This window comes from Lissotriton vulgaris, chromosome 5 (genome assembly GCF_964263255.1).
Source record: "Lissotriton vulgaris chromosome 5, aLisVul1.2, whole genome shotgun sequence".
In the NCBI taxonomy this organism is placed as follows: Eukaryota; Metazoa; Chordata; class Amphibia; order Caudata; family Salamandridae; genus Lissotriton; species Lissotriton vulgaris.
This window is the reverse complement of record NC_141693.1, coordinates 1,701,291,925-1,701,316,612: the sequence shown is the minus strand read 5'-3', so window position 1 is coordinate 1,701,316,612 and position 24,688 is coordinate 1,701,291,925. Positions and strand designations below refer to the sequence as shown.

The 24,688-nt window shown below is 43.6% G+C and overlaps 1 protein-coding gene across 4 annotated transcripts in view; it reads right to left on the bottom strand.

Moving 5' to 3' along the window:
• The window catches only part of FMNL1 (formin like 1), a 419,565-nt gene that overhangs the window by 144,385 nt on the left and 250,492 nt on the right, over positions 1-24,688 (bottom strand). For all 4 annotated transcript variants that reach the window (XM_086923863.1, XM_086923862.1, XM_086923864.1 and 1 more), the window contains 3 exons: positions 12,834-12,908; positions 3,998-4,108; positions 1,274-1,423 (listed from right to left, as the gene is read on the bottom strand). In XM_086923863.1, coding sequence (XP_086779989.1) covers positions 1,274-1,423; positions 3,998-4,108; positions 12,834-12,908 — 336 coding nt within the window. The remainder of the gene's footprint in view (positions 1-1,273; positions 1,424-3,997; positions 4,109-12,833; positions 12,909-24,688) is intronic.

Sequence of the window (24,688 nt, the reverse complement as noted above, 5' to 3'; positions counted from 1 at the left end):
TGCTAACATTGTCATTTCTTACTTTAACTATTTATTATAATTATTGAATATATTGTTCGTACTGGATGATTTTCCCTGGATTAAGTTGTACAAAATAAAATAAAGTTCTGTGTGTCTGTCTTGTCTGTCTATCTGCCTGCATTTGTCAATCAACACAGACTGAAATCTCCTACTAGTAAGATAGGAAGTTTTCCTTTGATAGCAATTGTAACTATAAGGCTAGTTCTACGTTTCATTGAAGAATGTGGATTCATGGTGGGTGGTCGGTAAATAATTATTAAGATGAATGAATGAACCGTTTGGAGAAAACGAGAAGCAAGCAGCCCTGCAATCAAGGGATTAATAACGCACATAAGATATTTCTCTGCAAGGCAGCCTTGGAAAGAACATTAGCGCTATCCCACCCTTGTAGTCTCAAGTCTCTGTTCTTGATTTCGTATTCTGGTAGAAGGATGCTGATGAAGCAATCATTCCTCTGAGGTGCCCAGGAAGCCTTCACACAAACCCCAGAGTCTGGTTCTTGCTCTGTTCCCCGCTGTGCTCTTCTGACAGAGGTGTTTACACCTCCTGGCCAACGCCCAGTATTTGTCCCAGAATTGTGTGGCGTAGGGAGGCCAGGTTTTGAATCCATTTTGTCTGTCCTATCCAGTACCCTGTCTAGTCTACTCACTTCCGGGAAACTAGAGTCATGTCTGCATGGACCACCCATACCTAGCGGCTTGCCAAGCCTGGGAAATACCAGAGACTTAGTTGTGCGCTGCTGTAGATATTGCCCAGGCATGTAGAAGGGCTGTAAGAAAACATCCGGACACCAACTGACCACCTATTTGTGGCACCATAAAAAGTGCATACCATAATTTTCTGGTGCATTATAGTGCACCCTCACGGAAATATTTATCTTGAGTTGGGATGATCAGAACTTATGGAAGAGCGAAAACTGGCTTCTGCTGCTTTATTAGCACATGCATTTGTTGGTAACTACACCACAGACATCCTCGTACAACAACACATCCATGAAATGAACACAAGAAGTGAATCTAATTCTATCCTCAGAGTTCTAAGAGTTCCACCAGGTCCCCCATGTACTACTAACACTCCTAGACTTCAGCCGCAGTGCCTTCAATGAGAGGCGTTGCCACGAGGTCTATGAGGCAATGATGTGAAGCAAGCATGCAGGACTCACAGTAACCTGCCTAGGGAAGAGCAGTGGTTTGCATTTCCATGAGTTGCACCTTCGAACAAGTGGATGTTGGGTCTGAACTCCTCCACATACCTGCGCTATTTGCTCCTGTAAGTCTTCCATGTGCTCCAGCATGGCGTTCTTCGTCTCAGTGTCCTCCAGCAATGTGCCGACATCGAAGATGTTGTCCAGATAGGCTTGGATCTGCACCAGGAGCTTGTCACTTTCTGTGAGCTTCAGTTTCTAGAGAAAATTGAAGAATAAAGAGCAGAGGTTAAGCTACTTTAAGACTCTGTTTTAGATTACATGACTAACACCCAGTACCAGTAACCAAGATGCCAAGATTGATCATGATTGGCCTGGTATAAAACATGTTATATAAATCTGTAGGGGATAACTGAACTGAGCTCAGACAGCTACCACCAATACAGAAACCTTCTAAAAACAAACTTAAGAAAGGAAAGCCTGGGCTTAAGGCTTGTTCCAGACTCCATGACTGACAAATGTCAGACATAGGAACCAACCTTCCTGATGTGAGGCAAAAACCATCTATTTCTCCTCCAAAATCCTCGCAGCCGAAAACAAATCGAAGGAAATCTTCTCGATCGTACACAATCTGGCGTTTTCGGACAGAACCTCCCTTAAACCCACCCCTTCCCAGGAACTCTGTCACTCCCTCAATAACTTTTTTATTCAAAAAATTGCTACTATTAAAGCTAACATCCCCCTTCCTTCCCCTACCTTTGTGGACCCCCAGTGTCCTCCCCCCAAGGAACATCTTACCGCCCTCCCACCTCTAACTAAGGAATCTCTGACTGCCATAATTCCACTCGTCAAATCTGGTTCCCTGCTAGATCCCTGCCCGGCCCATATTCTCCGCCACATCTTTTCTAGCTGTCCAGACCCCCCCCCCCTTCACCTTCTCAACAGCTCTCTCTCCCAGGGCGTGGTACCTAACTCACTTAAATCCGCTGTCATCGTCCCCATTTTGAAAAAACCGGGCGCCGACCCCTCAGTTCCAGCTAATTTTCGCCCCATCTCCCTCCTGCTGTTCCTGGCGAAAGTACTCGAGCGCCCCGTCACCTGCGCCTTGAGCTCTTTCGTGGAGAAGAACGGGGCTCTCGCCCCCCGCCAGGCCGGGTTCCGCCTGCACACTCTACGGAGTCCGTAGTGCTTTCGGTCCTTGATAACCTCAGGGAGGGAATGGATACCAGCCAACCTCAGGCCTTGGTCCTCCTCGATCTCTCAGCCGCTTTTGACACGGTGGATCATTCCATCTTGCTTTCCCGTGTCAGGGCGGCGGGGATCGGGGGCACTGCGTTGGTCTGGTTATCCTCCTTCCTGAGGGACCGCACCCAGGCAGTTCGCCTGGGCGATTTTACTGCGGACTTCCGCGATGTTCAGTGCGGGGTCCCCCAAGGTTCCTCCCTCCCCCCCCCCCCCTTATTTAACCTTTATATCTCCCCTCTTATCTTTTCACTGCAACAAATGGAGGTCGCCGTATTCAATTATGCGGACGACCTCCAGCTTGTTTTCAATCTTTCCTCATCCCCCGATTCTGCTCTTAATTTTCAAACCATCATGATCCACATCCGAGACTGGATGAACCACAACCATCTTAAACTCAACCCAGACAAGACTGAGCTGGTGTTGACGGGTGGTTCATCCAGCCCCTGGTCCCCCATTTTTTGGCCCCCTTCCCTTGGTCCCCCACCTGCTCCCTCTACCTCAGTTAAAACTCTAAGCATCAAGCTCAATTCCCAACTCACCCTTCACTCCCAGGTCAGCTCTGTGGTTTCTTCTTCTTTTCTGGCACTGCGAACTATACGCAAGGTGTCCCGCTTTTTTTCTTTTGATGCCCTAAAATTGATCACCCTTGCCATGGTCGTATCCCGCCTGGATTATGGCAACGCCCTATATGCAGGTATACCTGCTTATAGTCTTCGGCGTTTGCAGCAGATCCAAAACCAGGTGGCGCGCCTGGTGTTCAAACTCCCAAAGTCCCACCATACCACTCCCCTCCTAAAGTCCCTACTTTGGCTTCCTGTCTGTGCTCGTGTCCAGTTTAAGCTTGCTTCTATCACCTTTCAAGCACGACTGGGCACGGCACCGGCTTTCATCTCATCTGAGATTATCCCCTATGTTCCCTCCAGCGAACTGCGTTCATCTACCCAATCCCTTCTTACAGTTCCACGGTTCCGGAGAAAGAAATGGGGAGGCTCGAAATTTGCGACCCTCGCTACGATTTTCTGGAACTCTTTGCCCCTGGAGCTCAGAGCTTCAACCTCGTACCTGCTGTTCCGGAAACAGCTCAAGGCACATCTTTTTGCTACATTTTTTAATTAATACATTAGTTGCTCATTTTCTTTTTCCAATTTTAGCTCCTGCTCTCTTGCCCAGTTCTCGGTCAGTTTAGCGCCATGAAACCGCTGGTGTACGTGCGCTGTATAAATAATTTTAAATAGAAATAGAATAGAAATAGAGTCTACCTAGGGTGACCACCCCACTCTACTTCCCCATACACACTGTCTCCAGTCCTGAAAATCTCACCTACAAATCACGGATATTAGGTGTGTTAGTCTAAATAGTGCAATGAAAGCAAAACAAGACCACCCACAATGCAGTAGGCTTTGGCCACCACACACATGTTGAGGGCCAAACACTGTCCAAAATGACCTGGAGGAGGCGGTCACCCTAATTCTAGTGGTCTAGTTATTAGACCTATTAAACTCTGTGTGTGTGTGTGTGAATAGCTAAATAGGCAATAGAATAGATGTGTGAACACAACCGAAACAACATACATTTCTCTTCTCTCACCTCAAGGTACTCGTCCAGGCCCAGGTAGGTGAACTCATACTGCAGAAACACTCGGAAGTTCATGTTCTCCACCGAATGCACCACAATGTTGATGAACTGCATACAGGCCACCTGCATGGAAGAAGCATATTAGATACACACACAAAAAAATAGCACATGAGTGAGGTAGAAGGGCACGTTCAAAATGGACTCCTCGTCTAGACCCTTCAAAGTATAAGAAAAGGGGCACCTAGTAAAGTTAGAAATTCTGCTCTAATAGTGATAGTGATGAATTAAAAATCTTTTTTTATTTACAGATGTTCATGCGCTCTTCAGAGAAGATTTGCGTGCATGCCCAGCCATCCCAATCTACCCTCTCAGACAGTTGGAGGCAATAAAGTTAAAAATAATCTATCTGTCTCATGTCTCTCCCACTACATCACCTCACCCTTCTCTCTTTACCTTTCTCTGTCTGCCTATTTTTACATCTCTATGTATCAACGTTGCCTTCTTTATCTCAGCTCTTTATCTTGCTTCTCTCCAACCTACCGCTTTCAATACAGCTCTCTCTTTCTCGCTTACACGACATCACCGCCGCTCTCTCAACCACTTTCTGGATCTACCTTGATATTGCTACCTCTCTACCCCATGTCTCTACCTCAGCCCATCCGTTCCATCTCTTTTTTCTCTAACTACACTTGCCTGTGTGCCGTAGGCCATTTATTCTATCTCAACTCTCTCTATCTGACCTCTCTCTCAATACACCTCTCAGCTACCCTCGCCCAACCTTAAGTCTCTTACTCCACCTCTCCCTCGTTATTACCCCTTACATTACTTACCCTCTGGATGTACATGTGTTCATTAGCTAACTCACCTCTCCACCTCCCCTCCAACACTTTCTACTTCGGTTTCCTTTACCACATCTCTCTCACTTCCTTACTCCTTTTTCACTATCTCTTGTTCACTATCCTTTTCTTTACCATTATCTCGTCTCTGCACCTCATTCTCTTTTTCAATACTAACTCTCTCTTCCTCACAACTCTCTGCCATCCTTTGTGTCAACCACCTCTCTTTCTCCACCTCTTCCAAGTCTCTCAAATCCACCACTTTCTAACTACACTTCACCTGTAATTCTACACTTTGACCTTTTCTGTCTCTCCTTTTCTCTGCCTCACTATCCTCTTTCTCTGACCTGTTTTTCAGTACCTCTTCTCATTTTGCCTCTCTCTCTCTAACTCAATTCCCCCTCTATGCTTCTCTCACTGCGTCACCTCTTTACCTCTATATCTCTCCGCCTCTACCTCTTCCTAACTTACCCCCTCTTTCTACCATACCAAACTCTCCCTCTCTGCCTTCCCACTGATTGTAAACCAAACCTCTCTCTCTCTCTCACACTCACCTCTCTTTATATCTAGCTTTATCTATGTAACTTTAAAACGTAACCTGCTTCGCTACCTCTCTTTCTATACCTACCCCTTTGCTTTTTCTACCTCTCTGCTTATTTCTGGTTACCTTACCTTTCTCTCTTTTCCTTACTTCTCTCTCTACTTCACTCTACCACATCTCTTTCTCTATCTCCTTTCTCCCTCTACTTCACCTCCATTGCTATATCATTCTCCGTACCTCTCTGTTCTCCTCCTGCCCATCTGATTTCCCTTACTGGTCAGAGTCAGAGGTCACTCTTTATCCAGAGACATACACACAAAGAAAGAGCAGATGAGGTACAAGGGAGGGGAAGTGAACGAAGGAGAATATTGTTAGATTTCACCTGATGGAATAGTGAAAATCCTCAGTGCGGGGCTTTCATTTTCGCCGGTGACGCTCAAACCTGGAGGGGTGTTGGGGGGACGAGTGACAAAACCAGTGGTGGGCAAAAAGATAATTAAAAAAAAACGATAAAAAATGTTCTTACCCGTGTTTCACTCAACGTGTTTTTTTCAATCTTCTGGGTTCTGAGCAAACCGGGGCATGTCATGTCATGGCATGTCAACCCCCTTCTGCAAATCCCAACTCTGCCCTCATGCTGCAGATGAGCAGCATGAGAGCAGTGCTAGGATTGGCTGGAGCGGGCTGTCTCGAAGCTCCATCAGGCACAGGAGGCTGTGTCTGCTTTACACCCAGCTGTCTGCAACAGGTACGTGGAGAGGTTTACACTACGCATGTCAGGCTGGCTGTTGCAAGATGGCGGGTAAAATTGACTTGCACAGTGTACACTAGTGGAATGAGCGTCACCCCCCACTGCCAGGCAGTAGCAATGCCCCGCCCCCAAACAATGCTCGAGCTGGGAGCAATGACAAATAAAACAGTAATGATATGAAATACTGTTTTATTTTTCACTTTTGCTGCACTGGCAGCGGGGAGGAGGGGTGACATTCCTATGCACTGATTGGGGAGCTGCTGCTGCATATATCATATGCTAAAATACGATAGTAATGCCCTTAATCTTCACCCAAAAACTACAGTGTATTCACAGGGTATATTCACACCTAAGGCCAGTTGAGCCCTATGAATTCCCTGGACCTTTAAGAATGCTGTGGTGATGGAAACCCCATGTTTCAATCCAACCTCAGGAAAATGTTTCTATACCTCTAGGGGGTAGAGACAGATGGCTATACCACCTTTGGGCTGGTAAGACCCACTGCCACCAATGCGGGATCAACGATCATGTCTCCTCACTAGGCCATGTCAACACTAACCAGTGAGTACCGCCACCCATAGTAACACCGCGGATGTTCGGAGGGACCCTAATGGTTAACTTATACCCATGTATTCCCTCAGCCAAGGTTAACAAAGAGGTAACCGGTTTTAGATGTGGGCAAGAAAAAAACATGCAGGAAGAAAAATTAGTCAGGAACCTCCTGGAAGACACTGACATAACAGGGGGCAACAAAGAGTTCATTGTCCTGTGTGTCTCGATGGTTCTACTCAACAATATTTTCCTTTTTCAGAAAGACCTCTATATCCAAAAGAAGGGGACCAGCATGGGCGCAACATGTGCGCCCAGTCTGGCATGTATATATGTCAGCATTTTTGAAAATAGGCACATCTATAATGAAGTGAGCCCATTCTTCGAAAATATTCGAAATTGTGCTCGCTTTATTGATGACATTTTTTTCATATGGCTAGGAACTGAAGAGCTATTGGAAGAATTCCTTACCTGGCTCAATCTAGGGGATTCTAACCTCAGATTCACAGCAGCATATAGCAGGTCCAGTGTCAACTTCTTGGACATCTGCATTAAGAGCCAAGATCAACAATTAAAAGTTGAACTGTACAAGAAGTAGTCTGACCGGAACACAATTTTACATTACTCCAGCTACCATCCAAAGAGCCAGAAAGACTCAATACCATTTGGAGAGTTCCTACGGCTCAGAAGAAACTGTACTGATCTGGCAGACTTCCACAAACATGCTCAAGACATGAAAAAGAAATTCAAGGACCAAGGATATCCTAAAAAACTCATTAACCATTCGCTTAAGAGAGCACAATACTACAACAGGGACTGCCTGATTAAAAAAGCCGAGAACAAGAAGACACAGGACAAAATAGTGATGGTGAGCCAACACTCAGTCATAGCGAACCAAGTTAAGAACATCATCAACCACAATTGGAAGATCCTAAATACCGGTCCAGACGTAACTCCTCTTGAGCGTCCCCTATATGCTTACAGGAAGAATAAGAATCTGAGATCCAATCTTGTACATACATATAGGGAGGATAGGACAGAGAACCAAACTACCCTGAGTGGACATAAGGCAGTTGGGAACAACAAGTGCGGAAACTGTTGTATCTGCGAACTGTGTATAGTAACAAAGGTGGTGGTACATAATGGAACCACACACACAATTACCACTCTTAATAACTGCAGGACAAAGAATGCTATATATATGATCCTGTGTCCATGTGACCAGGCATATATAGGCGAAACGGGCAGAGAAGTCAGGCTCAGGATAGGGGAACACAGATCCGCTATCAAGAACAATAAAGAAAATGCCCCTCTAGTGTCTCATTGGAAGGAAAATGGACACACAGTAAAAGACCTTAGATGGGTCATTCTAGAAAGAGTGAGGGAACTTACCAGATCAGGCGACAGCACTATGAGACGCAAACAACAGGAACAATGGTATATGGTTAAGTTTAACACCATCAGGAAAGGATTAAACTCCAGGGAAGAGTGGGAGGCTCTTATTTAGGTAATTTAAATCTTATCTACATAATCTACTGCCCATTCTAAACAAGTGAGCTGAGTTGCATGCACACCCGTTCAATGCATAAGATCGTAGCCCCGCGAACTAAAACTGTTGTTACATGATATACCAAATGAGGTGCATTTATCTATTTGTGCATATGTATACACACATACCTTAACTATGAAATATGTATTACCTACAGGTAGCTTACAATACATCAACCACACCACACATATTCCCACACGTATTCGTGAACCACTAAATAGATTTCGCCCGCATTTAGCCATTTGCATTAAGAAATAGTAGAAAATTGTATCAACCGTGCATTAGATTTACCATTCAAATATGGCGCTCACAGTTACCTTATGCAATAGGGCGTTTTTGACAGTGCATATTAAACATTTAGTTTCAGATTTGAACCACTAAATAGGCTATAACTTTGGAGATAACACTCTATATTAGCACTTAGCCACATCTGGAGAGTGCATCAACCAAAATCATTATTTCAAGACTGCGCCCGCAGTTAACTGGTACTTTAGGGCGGCCCGCTTTTGTAAATGAAACTAACAAACACTTCTCGTGTACAGACCTACAACGCGTCTGAAAATAAAGTGATAAGACATAAGAGGCGCTGTTTTTATGAAAAAAATAACAGGTGGGGAGAACGTAAATCACACTCCCAGGAGCACTCTATCATTTAAAGATGGCGCCCATGTTAGCACCGGTAAACGGATCGCCTATCCACAAACCGGGTTCCAAGTATCACCATTCTAAAATGGCGCCCGTAACCAACTTGCACTCCGAGGCAGTCCGCTGTTGCAAATAAAACAAACACTCTTCTGGGACCCACTCACAACAAACCTGAAAATAAAAGGATAACACCTTAGAGTCGTTTTTCTTATGTTCAAATTAGAGATGGGGACGATAAACATTCGAATCCTCGCATCATCTTACCGTTTAAAGATGGCGCCCACGTGAACGCCGGTAATCGGAGCGCCTGTCCTTCGCGCGCTGAGCCAGGTGTTCTCAATTTGACATTCCCTAACTCATATAAATAGAGGCACCGCCAACACATATTTGAACGAGTGTAGGAACGAGGCAGAAGTGCGGTGGTGACGAATCCCAGGTAAGTGACTTCCCAGCCCATGTTTCCCTATGATAGGGGTCCACCTCAAGGGCAGATTCCAGGATGTTTTGTTGGCACTGGAGGAACAAAGGGTCTTAGGTACTAGGAGATAGAATTTTTTAACTCCCTAACCCCCTTACCTTTAAGTATCACGTGGGAGGGAGTAGATCCAGTGTTCATCCCTGAATCCATCCAGTAGTAATTAAACCCAATATGCAAATCCTAACTATAACCTGTATGTAGGGGGTTCACACCAAATAGGCAAGTACTCCCTCACTGACCAAACCAAATTACCACCGACAATACCGGGACTACATAGAAGTGCAAGCCCAATTGCGTAAATTGATTGTGTTGGGCCAAACTCAAATGAGGGGATATAAACAGCTAACACAGGAGAGCGGCACATGAGTAGAGAAGGGAGTGCCCCTTTTGTATAGGAAAAAGCACAGCAGCTGAAATAACCACGACAGGATGGGAGTATAAGGAATAACGGCTCCCCCTTATTTATATTTTTCTTGACTAACAGAAAATATCCAGTTCTTGAAAATACCGGCGACATTTTATGCCCGTTCGAGGAAAGTTTTAATATTCCAAGAGGTAAGATATAAATTTATTTAGTCATAGATCAGAAATAGACATACAGGCCAGATATAGTAAAGATAATATGTTTATTACCCATATAGATATACGAAAAAGACAGTGAAATAGCCTGACAAAACTTAAAGAAGACACCCCAAGAGAAGGAGCTCCTAGATCAGGAGAGAGGTAACTAATAAAAAACTTTTTACAGTACCTGAATAGTTGATAAAATGCAAGAAAGCCTGCCTTTAACAGTAGGATATCATTTGACAGGAAACATCCACAGCTAAGCTTGCAGAACCAAAGTGTGATGCAAAGCAGACCCTATTTTGGAACGTCTCCTACATCATTTGAGGGTGAGACTACACTTTATCTACTTTCGACAGGACCTGTGCAGCGGAATCCCTCCTTAGTGTAAATGCAAAGATAAACAGGTTTTCCACATTGAAAACGATTCGGAGGATGTGGTACGCCAGCTGCTTAACAAGTTCACTGTAAATGTAGCAGGGCCTTGCATCAATATTAGTGTATAATGTAAACTAATGGAGTGATCTGATATACTTGTTAAACATATCATGAGAAATTGAAAGAGCGGTCTATAAGCAACCATCTAATTATGATATGAGAAGGATTGTTATGTAATACCATGACCTGATTTATTGTGTGTTAAGAAGTAACAGCTATTCAAGATAAGAGAAGCCTAGATATATCGACCCATGAGAAAGAGATACTAGCATTATGTACGATAAATGACCCCGTACATTTTTCCCCATATACCCACAGATACGGTGTAACTATCCACTTCTTGAAACCCCAGCAAGAGAAGTCCTGAGGAAGGTGCCACAGAATCCATTATACTGCACCGAAACGCGTCGACGCACTGGTTTTTGTTTAAAAGAATCCAGTCAGGGCCGGGTAAAGCTTTAGATGGATATCCAACTTTTTCACTAAAGCTTTATAGTAGAGGTTCAGGCCATTGGATCTGGTTATACTCAGTGGCAGAAATATCTGGGAGCCACATTGACATAAGGGGTTTTGTGATTATATGTAGTTTTGTTTTTTGTCTATCCATTGTCAATATGTTTTAGATATGTCTCCATGGGTTTTGTATTCTATTATTGTGTCTGTATAATATGATTATGCTTGTTTAACACTGTTCTCAATTAATTTTTTATTGCTTCAAGGTATTTTTCCTTGGATTTTAAATTGTACTGTAGAAATTGTATGAAATTTTATTGCTTTTGTGTATTTTGCTTGACTTTGTGCTTTTAATAAATAATAGATTGTTAACGATTCTATTTTCTTTGTGGAAACCTTTTTTATAATTTTTAATATACAGTGCACTGTGTGACCTTCTTCCCTAAATTAGACAGGTTAGGAGTCACCGTGTAGTTAGCTGACTCCAGGGATCTCCCTTTGACTAACTATTGTTAGATTTCACCTGATGGAATAGTGAAAATCCTCAGTGCGGGGCTTTCATTTTCGCCGGTGACGCTCAAACCTGGAGGGGTGTTGGGGGGACCGAGTGACAAAACCAGTGGTGGGCAAAAAGATAATTAAAAAAAACTATAAAAAATGTTCTTACCCGTGTTTCACTCAACGTGTTTTCTTCAATCTTCTGGGTTCTGAGCAAACCAGGGCATGTCATGGCATGTCAACCCCCTTCTGCAAATCCCAACTCTGCCCTCATGCTGCAGATGAGCAGCATGAGAGCAGTGCTAGGATTGGCTGGAGCGGGCTATCTCGAAGCTCCATCCGGCACAGGAGGCTGTGTCTGCTTTACACCCAGCTGTCTGCAACAGGTACGTGGAGAGGTTTACACTACGCATGTCAGGCTGGCTGTTGCAAGATGGCGGGTAAAATTGACTTGCGCAGTGTACACTAGTGGAATGAGCGTCACCCCCCCACTGCCAGGCAGTAGCAATGCCCCGCCCCCAAACACTGCTCGAGCTGGGAGCAATGACAAATAAAACAGTAATGATATGAAATACTGTTTTATTTTTCACTTTTGCTGCACTGGCAGCGGGGAGGAGGGGTGACATTCCTATGCACTGATTGGGGAGCTGCTGCTGCATATATCATATGCTAAAATACGATAGTAATGCCCTTAATCTTCACCCAAAAACTACAGTGTATTCACAGGGTATATTCACACCTAAGGCCAGTTGAGCCCTATGAATTCCCTGGACCTTTAAGAATGCTGTGGTGATGGAAACCCATGTTTCAATCCAACCTCAGGAAAATGTTTCTATACCTCTAGGGGGTAGAGACGGAGGCTGTACCACCTTTGGCCTGGTAAGACCCACTGCCACCAATGCGGGATCATCGATCATATCTCCTCACTAGGCCATGTCAACACTGACCAGTGAGTACCGCCACCCATAGTAACACCGCGGATGTTCGGAGGGACCCTAATGGTTAACTTATACCCATGTATTCCCTCAGCCAAGGTTAACAAAGAGGTAAGAGGTTTTAGATGTGGGCAAGAAAAAAACCATGCAGGAAGGAAAATGATCATTCACTGTAGAGGCATAGGTAGTGCAAAGATGCCAAGCCATGTTTTAAATGTTAGAATGATATTAAAAATGTGGCTCTTTTACTGTATCAAAAACATTTGCCTTTACAAAAACATAAACAGAGATGTCTAAGTATTATATAGCATAGTGGTATCTCTCTCTTGCGATATATCTATCATCTATCTATCTATCTATCTATCTATCTATCTATCTATCTATCTATCTATCTATCTATCTATCTATCTATCTATCTCTCTCCACCCAAAAACTACACTGTATTCACCGGGTATATATATCGCGCGAGAGAGAATGAGAAAAAGAGAGCCGGGAGAGAAAGGATAGTAGGAGAGAGGGGACAAAAAGAACGCTAAATATAGATAAAAAAGAGACAGATTGAGAGCCTGGTGACACCAGGGAGGCGGTACAATAATATCTTGCGCTCCTACCATAAAGTCGATGTTGCTGTCCTCATTTCGGAAATATTCCATTAGTTTTTCAAAGCGGTGCTTCTCCCCACAGACCTGCATCAAAAAAAGATGAGAGGATTATCTATTATCTGGAGTCTGGCAGGCCGAGATAGACGTGTCTCCGCCACCTCCCGCCTCCAGGTCCTCCGCCACCTCCAGCCTCCAGGTCCTCTCGGCATCCATGCCTTGCTACTGCTCTGGGTCACCAATAGGAAACCGGGTTATTACACATGTTTATATTCGCGATTTTAGTACCTTTCTGTCTTTCCTCAAATTCACAAATAATTCCACAGAAATTCCTAGAAAGAGGAGAATCAAGTGGCACCCAGCAGTGCTCAAATATGTAACGATTGGGGAGTAACGCAGGCTCCCGCAGGCCCAGTGGCGTGGGGGTGGGGTGTGTGTGTGGGGGATGTAGCTCACCGCTCAGGGGTCCAACATTAAGCCTAAGGCCTGTGAGTGTCTGTGTCTCGGACCCACCCTCATCACATTCTGCAGAGAAGGGGGCAGGCTCGGCTCTAGGATTTTTAGGTCTCGCTTACGCAGCACTCATGCGCTGCATAGGAGGGCCTTTAGCCATCGCTCTTCACTTTTTCAAGCAATGCACTTGTGCTTGTGGCAACATCCACCTTGCGGGAGCACGCAGTGGCGTGCCACAAGCACGAGTGCAGTGCTTGAAAAAATTAAGACTGTTCTCGTGACAGCGCATCTTGTTTTACTTTGCACACACTTTATGGCCGCTCTGAGTGCCTTTTCCTTGCTTCAACGCTCCTCCCCTTCCCTCACCACAGAGGGCGTCTACCGAAGATGCAACTTGCACAACTCAAACTGGCTTGAAGGAAAGCTCCCAGTCATGCTGGAAAAATGGAACACACACGTCTCCACAGCAGATGAATGAAACCCAACCCACACTCACCACCAAATCACTCCTAAAGTTACGCGGCCCATGAAAGCAAACGCCGCTACTTCTTTGTCTTTGCTCATGTTAGACTTTGACAACTTTAGCTGTACGTGGAGAACCTCTAATGTTCTTCATTTATGTTACCTAATTACACTTGTGTTGCCTTCCGGTATCTTTGTAGCGCCCCCACTGGCAGTTGGTGCAAACCGAGGCAGTCTCTGCCCCGTGTGGCTGTAGAAGCCCGTACCCTCACACCGCAGCAATGCTGGCACTGCCCTCCCACCTCCCTCCCGCACACAAACGGGCCCTTTGGCACTCCTGACACCCGCAGCTCTGTCACCTCCCTCCCACCTCCAGTGATGACCACAGTGCCCTCCCACCTCCCTCCCGCACGCAAACGGGCCCTTTGGCACTTCAGGCGCCCGCTTTGCCCTGCCAACTCCCTCTCCCCACCTGTGATGACTACAGTGCCCTCCCACCTCACTCCCACATGGGCCCTTTGGCACCTCTTGTGCCTGCAGCTCCGTCACCTCCCTCCCACCTCCAGCAACGCCCTTAAAGCCCACACATCGCCCAGCATCATCACAGCAAGGTAGGCTGAGGATGAGGGGGTTCGTGGAGGGCTGGGGCACAGGCTGTAAAAAGGGCAGTCTTCCGATGACATCACTCCCACTGAGTTGGAAGCTAGGCTCCTGCCTTTTACCAATACTAGTAGAACAAGTGCTTTAAGTGGGTTGAAAAACTGGGGGGGTATCTCAAAGGGGAGTGGCTGATATAATTAGGCTGTGGCATAAAACACCTACGCTACAAACCTGTGGTTAGCATAGTGAGCCGCTGGACTACTATTTTGCTGCTTCTGCCATTGCACCCAGATCTATAATACTACAAGTAACATTTATAAAACTTATAAGGTCCCAAAGGCAAGACTTATTGGCTATGCCAATGCTTGTTTTTCTGGCATTGGCCATGAGGATGAATGGGTTCCGGTGACTATTTCAGAGATTCGATATTTTAGGTGTTGGCATCTGTGCTCTTTTGACATTTTTAAGACAATAACCACCACCCAAAGAACTACAGACTTTGCTTTCTTTGATGCCCTTCTGGCTTTGGGAAAGGGAGGGACTTTAAAATGTAGATGCAGAACATTCAGGCTGAAGCATGCTCCTTTTCATGTGCAGCAACAGAAACCTTTCTGCTGCTAAGCAGAGCGGCTTTACAGCTGTATATGTTTTAAAAAAAGTTGGCAGCTTTTTAATGTTAAAAAGCATTGAAATTTAAAAATACGCTACAATAAGCCCAGAATCATAACTCCGTTTTGTACATATATCAATATCATGTATTGGTGCTTTTATTGCACAAAAAGCAGTAGCATAAAACCCATAATCCACAAGGAACTGGGTAATATGGAAAATATTTCATAGTTACCTGTACAATATAAATTGTATCAATATCATGACATTCCCCAATCCATTCAGCAGTGCTTTAACATTGTCAGGGTGACTAGGATTAAGTGGCATGGAGTACCAAATTATAAATACAAATTTAAATACAGAAAATACGGAAAATAGGGCTTCTTTGAATGGTTTTTCTACTGTCAATCATGAGTGCCAGGTCAGTAGTTGTACAGATTGAGAGGTAGGGGAGATGAAAAATGACAATAGATTTCCTAAGTAAGCTTAATTAAGTGCAAATCTACAGTTATTTATGCTATTCTACAATGCAAATGTTGTCAGATAACACTTTTATACTGCTGAAACCTTTAGGAGAACCAAATGCGAGTATACACTTAACAGTCAAATATATGTGGAAAAATAGCCATGGCAGCTTCATTTATAAAGAAAACACAAAATAAAAATAGATAAATACAGAAAAAATTAGCAAAAAATAAATATGGATAAATACAGACAGAAATGACGAAAAAATAAATACCATAAAACTTGGAGCCCTACTTATAATATTGTGTAAGCTCACGTTTTTCTCAAAAACATATACTGGTAGCTGTAACTGATGTAACTATGTAACAATGTTCTGAAACAATGTCCCGTCTCATGTAAAGCGCTCTAATACCTTCGGGTCTAGCCCGCGCTATATAAAATTTTTCTAATAAATAAATAAAATAAATAAAATAAGTAATAAGTAAATAAATAAATACACATATAATTATGCAGCAAAAATGCTAGTTATGTGGCACTTTGTCCAGTGTTATTTTCATCCATCTGACAAGCAAAATTTTTGGCAAACTCTGCAAATTTTGCAAATTGTGACAAATACAATAAATCCATAAATATGCGGTAAAAGCTAATACCAAAGGATCACCTAAATCTACTGACCATCTTAATTAATGTTGCTGTTGGTTTTTATTAACTATTTATCCAAATAAAATGTAAACAAGACCTAACTATTCTAATTCCCCTCAGTGCCATTGTTAGCAGCCTTTTCACGGTAACTATACAAAAATAAATATGCAATATAAACAATAAATACCAGTATCAGGTATAATATGGTTCTGTATTGCCATCCAATGGTTCAAGTGACATTTACAAATCACTCAGTCTTTGGCCTTTTGGTTTATGATGTCACCATAACAACTCACTGGCAATGTTGGACCATATTACACAGTTACCTGATATTTATCCTATGTATATAATCTAATTTGGGCTATGTTTTAATTAAGTTTACCAAATTTTGGCTACCATCCAGGAATGTACATTTAGTTACATAAGCAAAGGTTGGTGACCCTTAAACAAAGATTTCATAGTTTATATGATGAATACAGTTTTTAGAAATACATGTATTGTATTGAGTTCTTCATTTTTATGTTCATTCAAAAAATTGGTGAACTTTCATGGCATTACAAATGAAAAATGTGGAGTCCCTGCAAAATGGACATATTGCAGTAATGATCAAATACAGAAATAACGCCAGCAAAATGGCACAATAATCCACATGTACAGACAGTTGTTAGCAATTTCAGTTATGAAACATTCACCCCAGGATAAATTTGTGAGTTCTCGTAATGACGTAGCATTTAGCTGACAGTGCCATGGTGCATAACTTCCCACTTCGCTTGGCTTGCTCTTCTTTTTCAGTAAAGTGCATTATGCTCTTTCCATATCTCCCAAGATATTTTTCAAATTTCTTGGGACATCCCCTATTTATATATACCACTCTGTCCACCGTCAATCACCAGTCCATATTGTGGGGTCCATTCCTCAATTTCTGGCGGTGATGGGCTGCCCCATCATTGTGCTGTATCTCTATTTGCTCGTGGAACCCAAGCTTCTGATCAACCTACTCCAATTATTTCTCTATAATCAAGCAACTGCTCAGTGTGTGGATAAAAGTACCCTCTCAGCCACAGCTTCACGGGCACATTTCACTATAATTACACCCAAATTTGCCCAGCTGAACCCTTGTGTAGTGTACTCTGGAAAATATTCATTTGGACCTAGGGAAACCAGATCTCGCTGATAACTCTCGGGGGGGTAGGTAAATGTTTCCTGTCGTAATCCATTTTCTATTGGGCCTGTCTTTTTCCCATCTGGCTTTGAGGCAGGCTCTCCAAGTGTTTTTGGCTGAGATATTGTTTTTTTGGCCATTCCAGGCTCTGGTAGCCTTAGCTCTAGTGGCGACGCATCTAGCAATTCTATCACCCTCTTAATATTTAGTTGTTTGCGTGTTTTGTAAATTGTATTTGGTATACAATTGTGTAAATTGTGCTTAGTGTGTACACATTGAACTGGCCATAAAAGAAGCCTTATTAATTCAGGAAAATAATATTGCTGGGCCCTGTCCTAAACAAACATAGAAAGCAGATATGCTCAGACTAGACAATCCTATACTGTGCGCTGCATAGCTCTGTTTAGCCACTCATTTATATACAAAGATTTAAACATGAGTTAAGGGTACAATGGGTGCACACTATGAACCATAAAACATATCACAAATGTACTGAAATACATCAGATAAGGTGCTAAAAAATACTTAATTAGTTCGAAATGTTTCTTAATATTAAACAATATTGCTGTATTGTTTAGGAATAACTGGTGTATTATTATACGGTTATAATGCTTTTTTTTTAAAAGCACCTCAACTATGTTTCAGTTTTGGTTAGTATGTATTCCGTAAGTTCTTTTTTTTCCTTATGTGATGTAGTCTGAAACAACTTGAATTTTAAGAACTGTTGAAAGCTGTTTTAAATTTTAAAATAAATATATAACCATTTTTTTATGTGGAATCTGCTACCTCATACTTTGCCATAAGTGTTTCTATCAGTCGACAACGTCATTAGAATGAAATCCTGAGGTGACCCTGCTGAGAATAAAAAAATGTCCTGCTGGGTACCTATTGGCAGGGCCACTGGAACTATTTTATATTCAATATTTATGTCAAACTGTTAATGACCATTGCAGAGGAGGCCGGGCTGTCCCTTTTCTCATACGCGGATGACACCCAGATCATCTTCTCTCTTTCCACTGAGAAGGTGTCCATCAGCTCTTCAAGATGGCCAAAGGAAAGTTGCAGCATGGATGCAAACTAACAAGCTTAAACTTAATGGCGACAAGACCGAGGTTCTCATTCTAGGGAATAAAAAAGATCTATGGGGCCCCCAGCATTGGCCTGCCGAAATGGGAAATCCACCCCAGCCCACCCAACAGGTCCGTAATGTGGGCATTATTATTGATGATCAGCTGTCCATGAGACAACAAGTAGTAAAGGTGGCAGGTGCATGCTTTACTATATTAAAATGGCAAAAAAAAGGTGTCTGGATGCTCCCTTGCTCCACCCAGAGAACGGTGGTCCAAGCGCTTGTGACCTCAAGAATAGACTATGGTAACATCCTCTATCTAGGGGCCAACAAAGATATACTGCAGAAGCTGCAGGTAGTGCAGAACGCTTCAGCTAGACTACTATGCAGAATTCCTAAAGCCACTTCCATCTCCAGCTATCTACGCGATCTTCACTGGCTGAAAGTGGAAAGCTGTGTCAAGTTCAAAGCTTTAAGCTTTCTATTTAAGATCAAGTCCGGCACTGCTCCCCAATATCTGCAAGCCTTAGCTCAATTTTACCAACCGTCACGATCACTGCGTTCCACTACACAGGGAAAATTTCTGGTACCCAGGGTCAGACTTTCACGGATGGGAGGCCGCTCCTTTGCCTTTCTCGGCCCTACTCTGTGGAATACTCTGCCTGCATCCCTCCGGCATGAAACAAGCTTCGCAAATTTTCGCAGAGTTTTAAAGAAATGGCTGTTTAACCAATAACATCAATACTTTCTTTCCACCTGTCAGGATGGCGCTGGGCAACCCTTTTTGGTTAGCTGTGTGCCTTACAAAAATAATTTAACATAACATTACATAACTATGCGACAGGGAAGGGTCAAATTATGCGGCAGTGTTGACTAAGTTATGCAGCAAGAAAAGGCAAACTATGCAGCATAATGCGGTACATTTTGTGATAGTTTTAGTTAATTATTTTGATATTTCTATGCTTGCTACCACTAGACATAGATTGCACATCATTGGTACAATTTTAACACCTCAATATAGCAATAAGCAACCTGAAAGTGACCAGTCACCCTTAGGAAAGAACCTTGCACTCCGCACCACCATATGTTGATGCGCTTTAAGTAACTTTTGAATCATTTGAGCTAAAAAAAACTTTAAAAAAATCTCCAGGTTATGCAGAAGATAATGGATTATGTGGCAAATGCGACAAATCCATAGCTATGCAAACAAGCATTGGCATAGCCAATAGGTCTCGCCTTTGGGACTTTATAAGTGTTTAGCCATGCAACGGTTGATGTTGTTGCACCAAGGATATTGTGCTGCATAACTAAATACTTATTGATAGGTTTCATTTTCCGATGCCCCGTCCACTTACATTTACATTTATGAGTTCGCATAATGTGTCTAACTAATGATGTATTCATTTATGCATTTACGTTTGTATTCTTCATCCCATTATTCATTTATACGTGTGATGATTTATTCTGTTTTCTTAGCTTAGCTTGTGTGCCACCATTTTGGGTGCTTCTCTCTGCTTGTGAGTCGCACTCGCTCATTCCCCCTCCCGTAGGAATAGGAAAAACCCTGAACGCAGCAGTTTACGTTTCTTAGCTAACTGTGACCGAAACTAATAACAATAACCTAATCAGTAATGTTCTCATGCGCTGGAGATGCTGAGGCCCGGCTCCGCGGCCTTGGGCAGAGATAACCAAATGTTGCTATTGCAGGTGCAGATGCCTCTTGTGTGAGGCCATTGTTCACCCTCTCCGGGGTCCAGTATTTTTCCAGTATGGGCGTGTTTTACTCTGCTGTACCATGTTATAATGTATTGCTGTGATGAGATGGGTCAGTCCTCTCGGCGCACTCTTAGGGGTGAGGTCGGACAGGGCCCTCTCATATGGGAGTTTGTGGCCTAATAAAATACTTTGTTTATTCTTCTCCACTGTCCGGCTGAGTTCTTACTTGGTAATAGGTCAGTGCGGTAAGTCACTCGGGTGGATTTGAGCCACGCTTATCACTTATAAGGTCCAAAAAGCGAGACCTATTGGCTATGGCAATGCTTGTTTTATAGTTGAGATTACAACACCCAACACCCAATGTTTTGGTGGGGCTTTGGTGGCGGTGTTCGGCGCTTTTCAGTTGACTGTTTCAGGGGGACTAAAACCAGGCTACAGCGGCATATGTTGACTGCTTTTAAGAGCCTTCATTAAAGGTACCTCGTTTCAATCATTTTAGGTGAGGGAGTTAATCTCCATTTAGTGAAGAGTGCAATTTTGTGTGGTGTAGGGTATTGTACGTAATTGCTAAACTTCTGGTCCCCCCTTTCGCTGTTGCGCGTGAGAGGAACCGGTGCAGCTTTCTGCATGGCTGGCAACACCATATCCAGTAGGCACACCCTAAACATGCTTTTACGACAAAATGACCAATAAAAGGGGAAGGGGTAGACTATACCTGCCGGGGTGGGGGCGTTTGCGGCCGATCTTTTTTTGTGCATTTTTTTTTACTTCCATTTTGGGTAAAGCTCAGTGTCTACGCACAAAGGAAGGTGTGCTTATCTGGTAGACGTGTGACGGTATAGCTTTTGTCCAGTTACCACCGATCCTTTTTGTGTGATGTGTGTCGCTATTCACTTGATCCTGATACACACCCTGATCCCATCCAATGTCCCTTTGAGCGCCAGAGGTCTCCCCGTGGTGCATATGTACTGCTTGACTGTTTACTTGTGCTGTATACAGCGTTAACGGGTATACATTGTAACGAGTGCAAGATCCATTCATTTTCATTTCCTAACATGATATATGTTCCCAGAAGGTCCTTCCTCCCTGTTTGAACACTATCCATATGGTGAGTCAACCAACACAATTGCCGCTGGGTGTTGTAATCTCAACTATAAAACAAGCATTGCCATAGCCAATAGGTCTCGCTTTTTGGACCTTATAAGTATTTAGTTATGCAGCACAATATCCTTGGTGCAACAACATCAACCGTTGCATGGCTAAACACTTATAAAGTCTCAAAGGCGAGACCTATTGGCTATGCCAATGCTTGTTTTAATTGCCACCAGGGCCCGACTGGCCGTAGCCTGATTGCCACTGCCATGATTCCTGTGTTTGCAAAAAGCGTGGGATAGTGTGAATATGATTGACAGCACAGGGCCTGAATAGACCCTGCTCTGTCAAGCACAGCTGGATGGTGAGCACCAGACATTATTCAAATGAGCCCTGCTGAATAGCTCAGCTGTGAGTAGCAACAACAACTTTGTTGCAAATAATATTGAAAATGCTTTAGTTTTGAAATCACAAGACTGTGAAATAACTATAAAATGCTCCATTAGTCAACCCCTTTGTAAAATATTTACTTTTGTTTATTGCGGGCTTGAAAAATGTCCAGAAGCTGGTAATACTGTGCAGCTATTGCCCATGCAGCTGCCTTATCGGTCTCCGATGATCTCCTGATCTTGGCAGCCTACATAGCAAGGGAGTCTCTTAGAAGTTACATCAAAGGCCAGTGAAAGGTGGTACTGCTGCTGGGTTAAGTAAATGTTTTTTCACGCTGAGAGTGAAGGCAAAAATGGAGAACTCCAATAGGAACTAGTCTCAGCACCTGGTGTTTTAGGTCTCGCAGACATGTTGTATGTACTCTGTGGGCTTTGAGCATCCCATCGTTTTTCATTGGTTCTTTAGTGTGCAGCTGGGAAATGCTTACTTTTATGTGGTGCATTGTTCTGACCGACTTTTTCGGCTCTCCTTTGAGGGAGGATGATTGGAGGTGACTCCAGTCTATTATCATTCTAGTGCAAGGATTAGAACCATAGACAGGGCCTATTCACAGGGCACAGTAATGCACTTTCGTACCCTTTTCCTTAGATCAGGGCTTATAAACTTATGTTAGAGGATAGATTCATTAGTACTAGTGATAATCCGTCCTTTTGCAAGAGTGTCAGTATACCTTCTATGGAGTTATGCGTATTTCGGGCCTTGTAGGCCTCAAACGGGAGAGACTCCATCTTGCTTTCTGCCCCGGCAGCTTGAGATGCTTCTAGGTCAAGTGTAATGTTTTAGTTTCGAAGTGTTGTTCGCTTGGAGAGAACCGGCTCAGGCTGGCCCTTATCTAAAGACTGTATTTTTCTCCATTCCGAAGACACAACATCAGGCCGGCCGGCTGGGAACGTGTCCTTGGTACGGGGAGGTACAAGAATTTGGTGGGCGGCAGGTTACTGGCCGTAACTTTCCATGAAGGGACAAGCTTCCATATTAGCGAAAGCATGAGGCAGTGAATTAGTCAGTCTTTAGGCGGCAGCTAGCCGTTAGCATCAATGCCATTAATTATTTCCAGGCAGACAGTCCCCATTTTGAAGTCTGAGAAAGACCGAGAGGCTAATACTCTCTGAGAAAGATCGAAGTTATTTTAGTTGGAGCAGCTGGCGAGCTTTGACCCATAAGATCAGAGCATTCCGAATGAAGCAGTTAGTCAAGAGAACGAATACCAGAGTGGCTGAAACTGAGTTATAAGATCGAAGCCGAGAAGTGAAGATGGTCCGTGATTGAGAGGAGAGAGGAGTAGCGCAGAACAGCCAGAGAGAAAGCAGCCAATAAAAGGAAGGTTCCAGTGACTTGGAGGGAAGCAGAGAAAACCGAGCATAGCGGTGCAGACGTGTACCCGTGACTGCTGAAGGGTGACTTTAAGACGAGCCAAGACACAGACGAGAAGGGAACCTAGATGACTGCTGAACCCCGACTTCACGTTAATAAGGTGACATCCGCCTATATTCTATAGTGTGCACATTCTAATCTTTCACTTTCCTTTGCAGGATATATGTTATAGTATAGTATTGTATTTTTATGATTATTGTAATAAAGTACCCCAGTTCTTAGTGAACCAGCATGTGCCTCGTATTCTTGTTCAATCAGGGTAACCTGTTCTTCTAGTCAGGCATTGTTTTTATGAACGGATGTAATTCCCGGTCAGGTAAGTAGTGACTGAGCAATGAGGGAGAAAGGGGCCCCTTGAGGAGGAGAATAGATGGTACATCATCTAATTTGGTAAACTGTTCCGTGATCCATAATATTGTAGTATCGTATCCCTAGTAGCCAATGAGAGATTCCTTCCAAGGGTATTCATAGGAAAGTGATCTTCGTTGGTAAGCGGCGTTAATGAGAACACCAGGCGGGAAACTGGTGCCGATACCCGCAGGATTGCGGCTTGGGATGTAAGTAATGAGAACACCAGGGAGGATACTGGTGCCTAGATCCGCAGGATTGCGACTCGGAATGTAAGGGAGAGAACACCAGGGAGGATACTGGTGTCTAGACACGCAGGATTGCGGCTTGTCGAGTGGGCACTGACTGTGATCAGTGTGTAATGGTAGCTAATCAGAACTGCCCTAGGGTAGATTAGTCTGGGCCTAAGTTGCCGCGAGACTAATGGGTGTGAGTGTGATATTGTAGAAAACCTATGCATGTATATTGCTAATTCCCCATCCTTAGGTACAAGGCATATATACCTATTGTAAATACGTCCTGAGGAGGGAGGTGATTACGTTCCGGCTGGGTTGGTGGTGCTCTGAGAAGCTGATCCTATCTGGTCCGAGAATCCGGCCGTTACATGCATTCGGCGTATTTGTCCCTCCTTTTGGTGTTTGGTTCCCACCCATGGAGACTGCCCCAATTACATTCCGTTATTCTGTCTATTTGTGTTAGTTTCAGCGCACTATTGTTTTGTTTTGTCTCAGCTCGTCTTTTCGGAATGTTTTATTTTTCTACATGCGCTCAGCTGACGGCATTTTCATTTTCATACACACATGGTATTTAAATGTTTGTGTTGCGTTTGGCATGTCTCAGTGTATGCGCTCAGCTGATGCCATTTTTTCCCCCAAACTGTAGTGAAGGCAGGGCCCTGCTTGCTCATTGCTATGTTAGCATAGGCTTATTAGAAGTTTAAACGCCATTTTACCTTTTTGCTGCTTTTGCACAGGACACTATATGTAACTGTTGTTGTAAGTTAGGCTGCGTGAAATTCTTCACATGAAAATGGCTTGTTCACAACATTTCAAGACTTACATATCGACCTTAGTCTGCACAGTGAGTGCTGAAGCCTCCAAGGTTATCATAACAATAGTTAGGTGTTGTTCGGGCTGATCAGCACATGCTCTAGACACAACATGCACGCAGCTGTAGCTAGCTGAAATTCTGGCTCCTTTAATATTGAACTGCATGCATGATTTCAACACTTTGAGAAAATCCGTTTCCCGAGAGAGAGAGAGTTTTTGCAGATCCCGATGTGATTCACTCCTGCTGATCTTGGAGATATGGGGATTCCCATTCAAGCCTAAGAGACCTTCGGTTATTATATAAAACCTAGTTCCTAGCTAGGGAGGGTGGCATACAAGGCACTATAGGACCTGTTTCCACTGTCATTATAATATG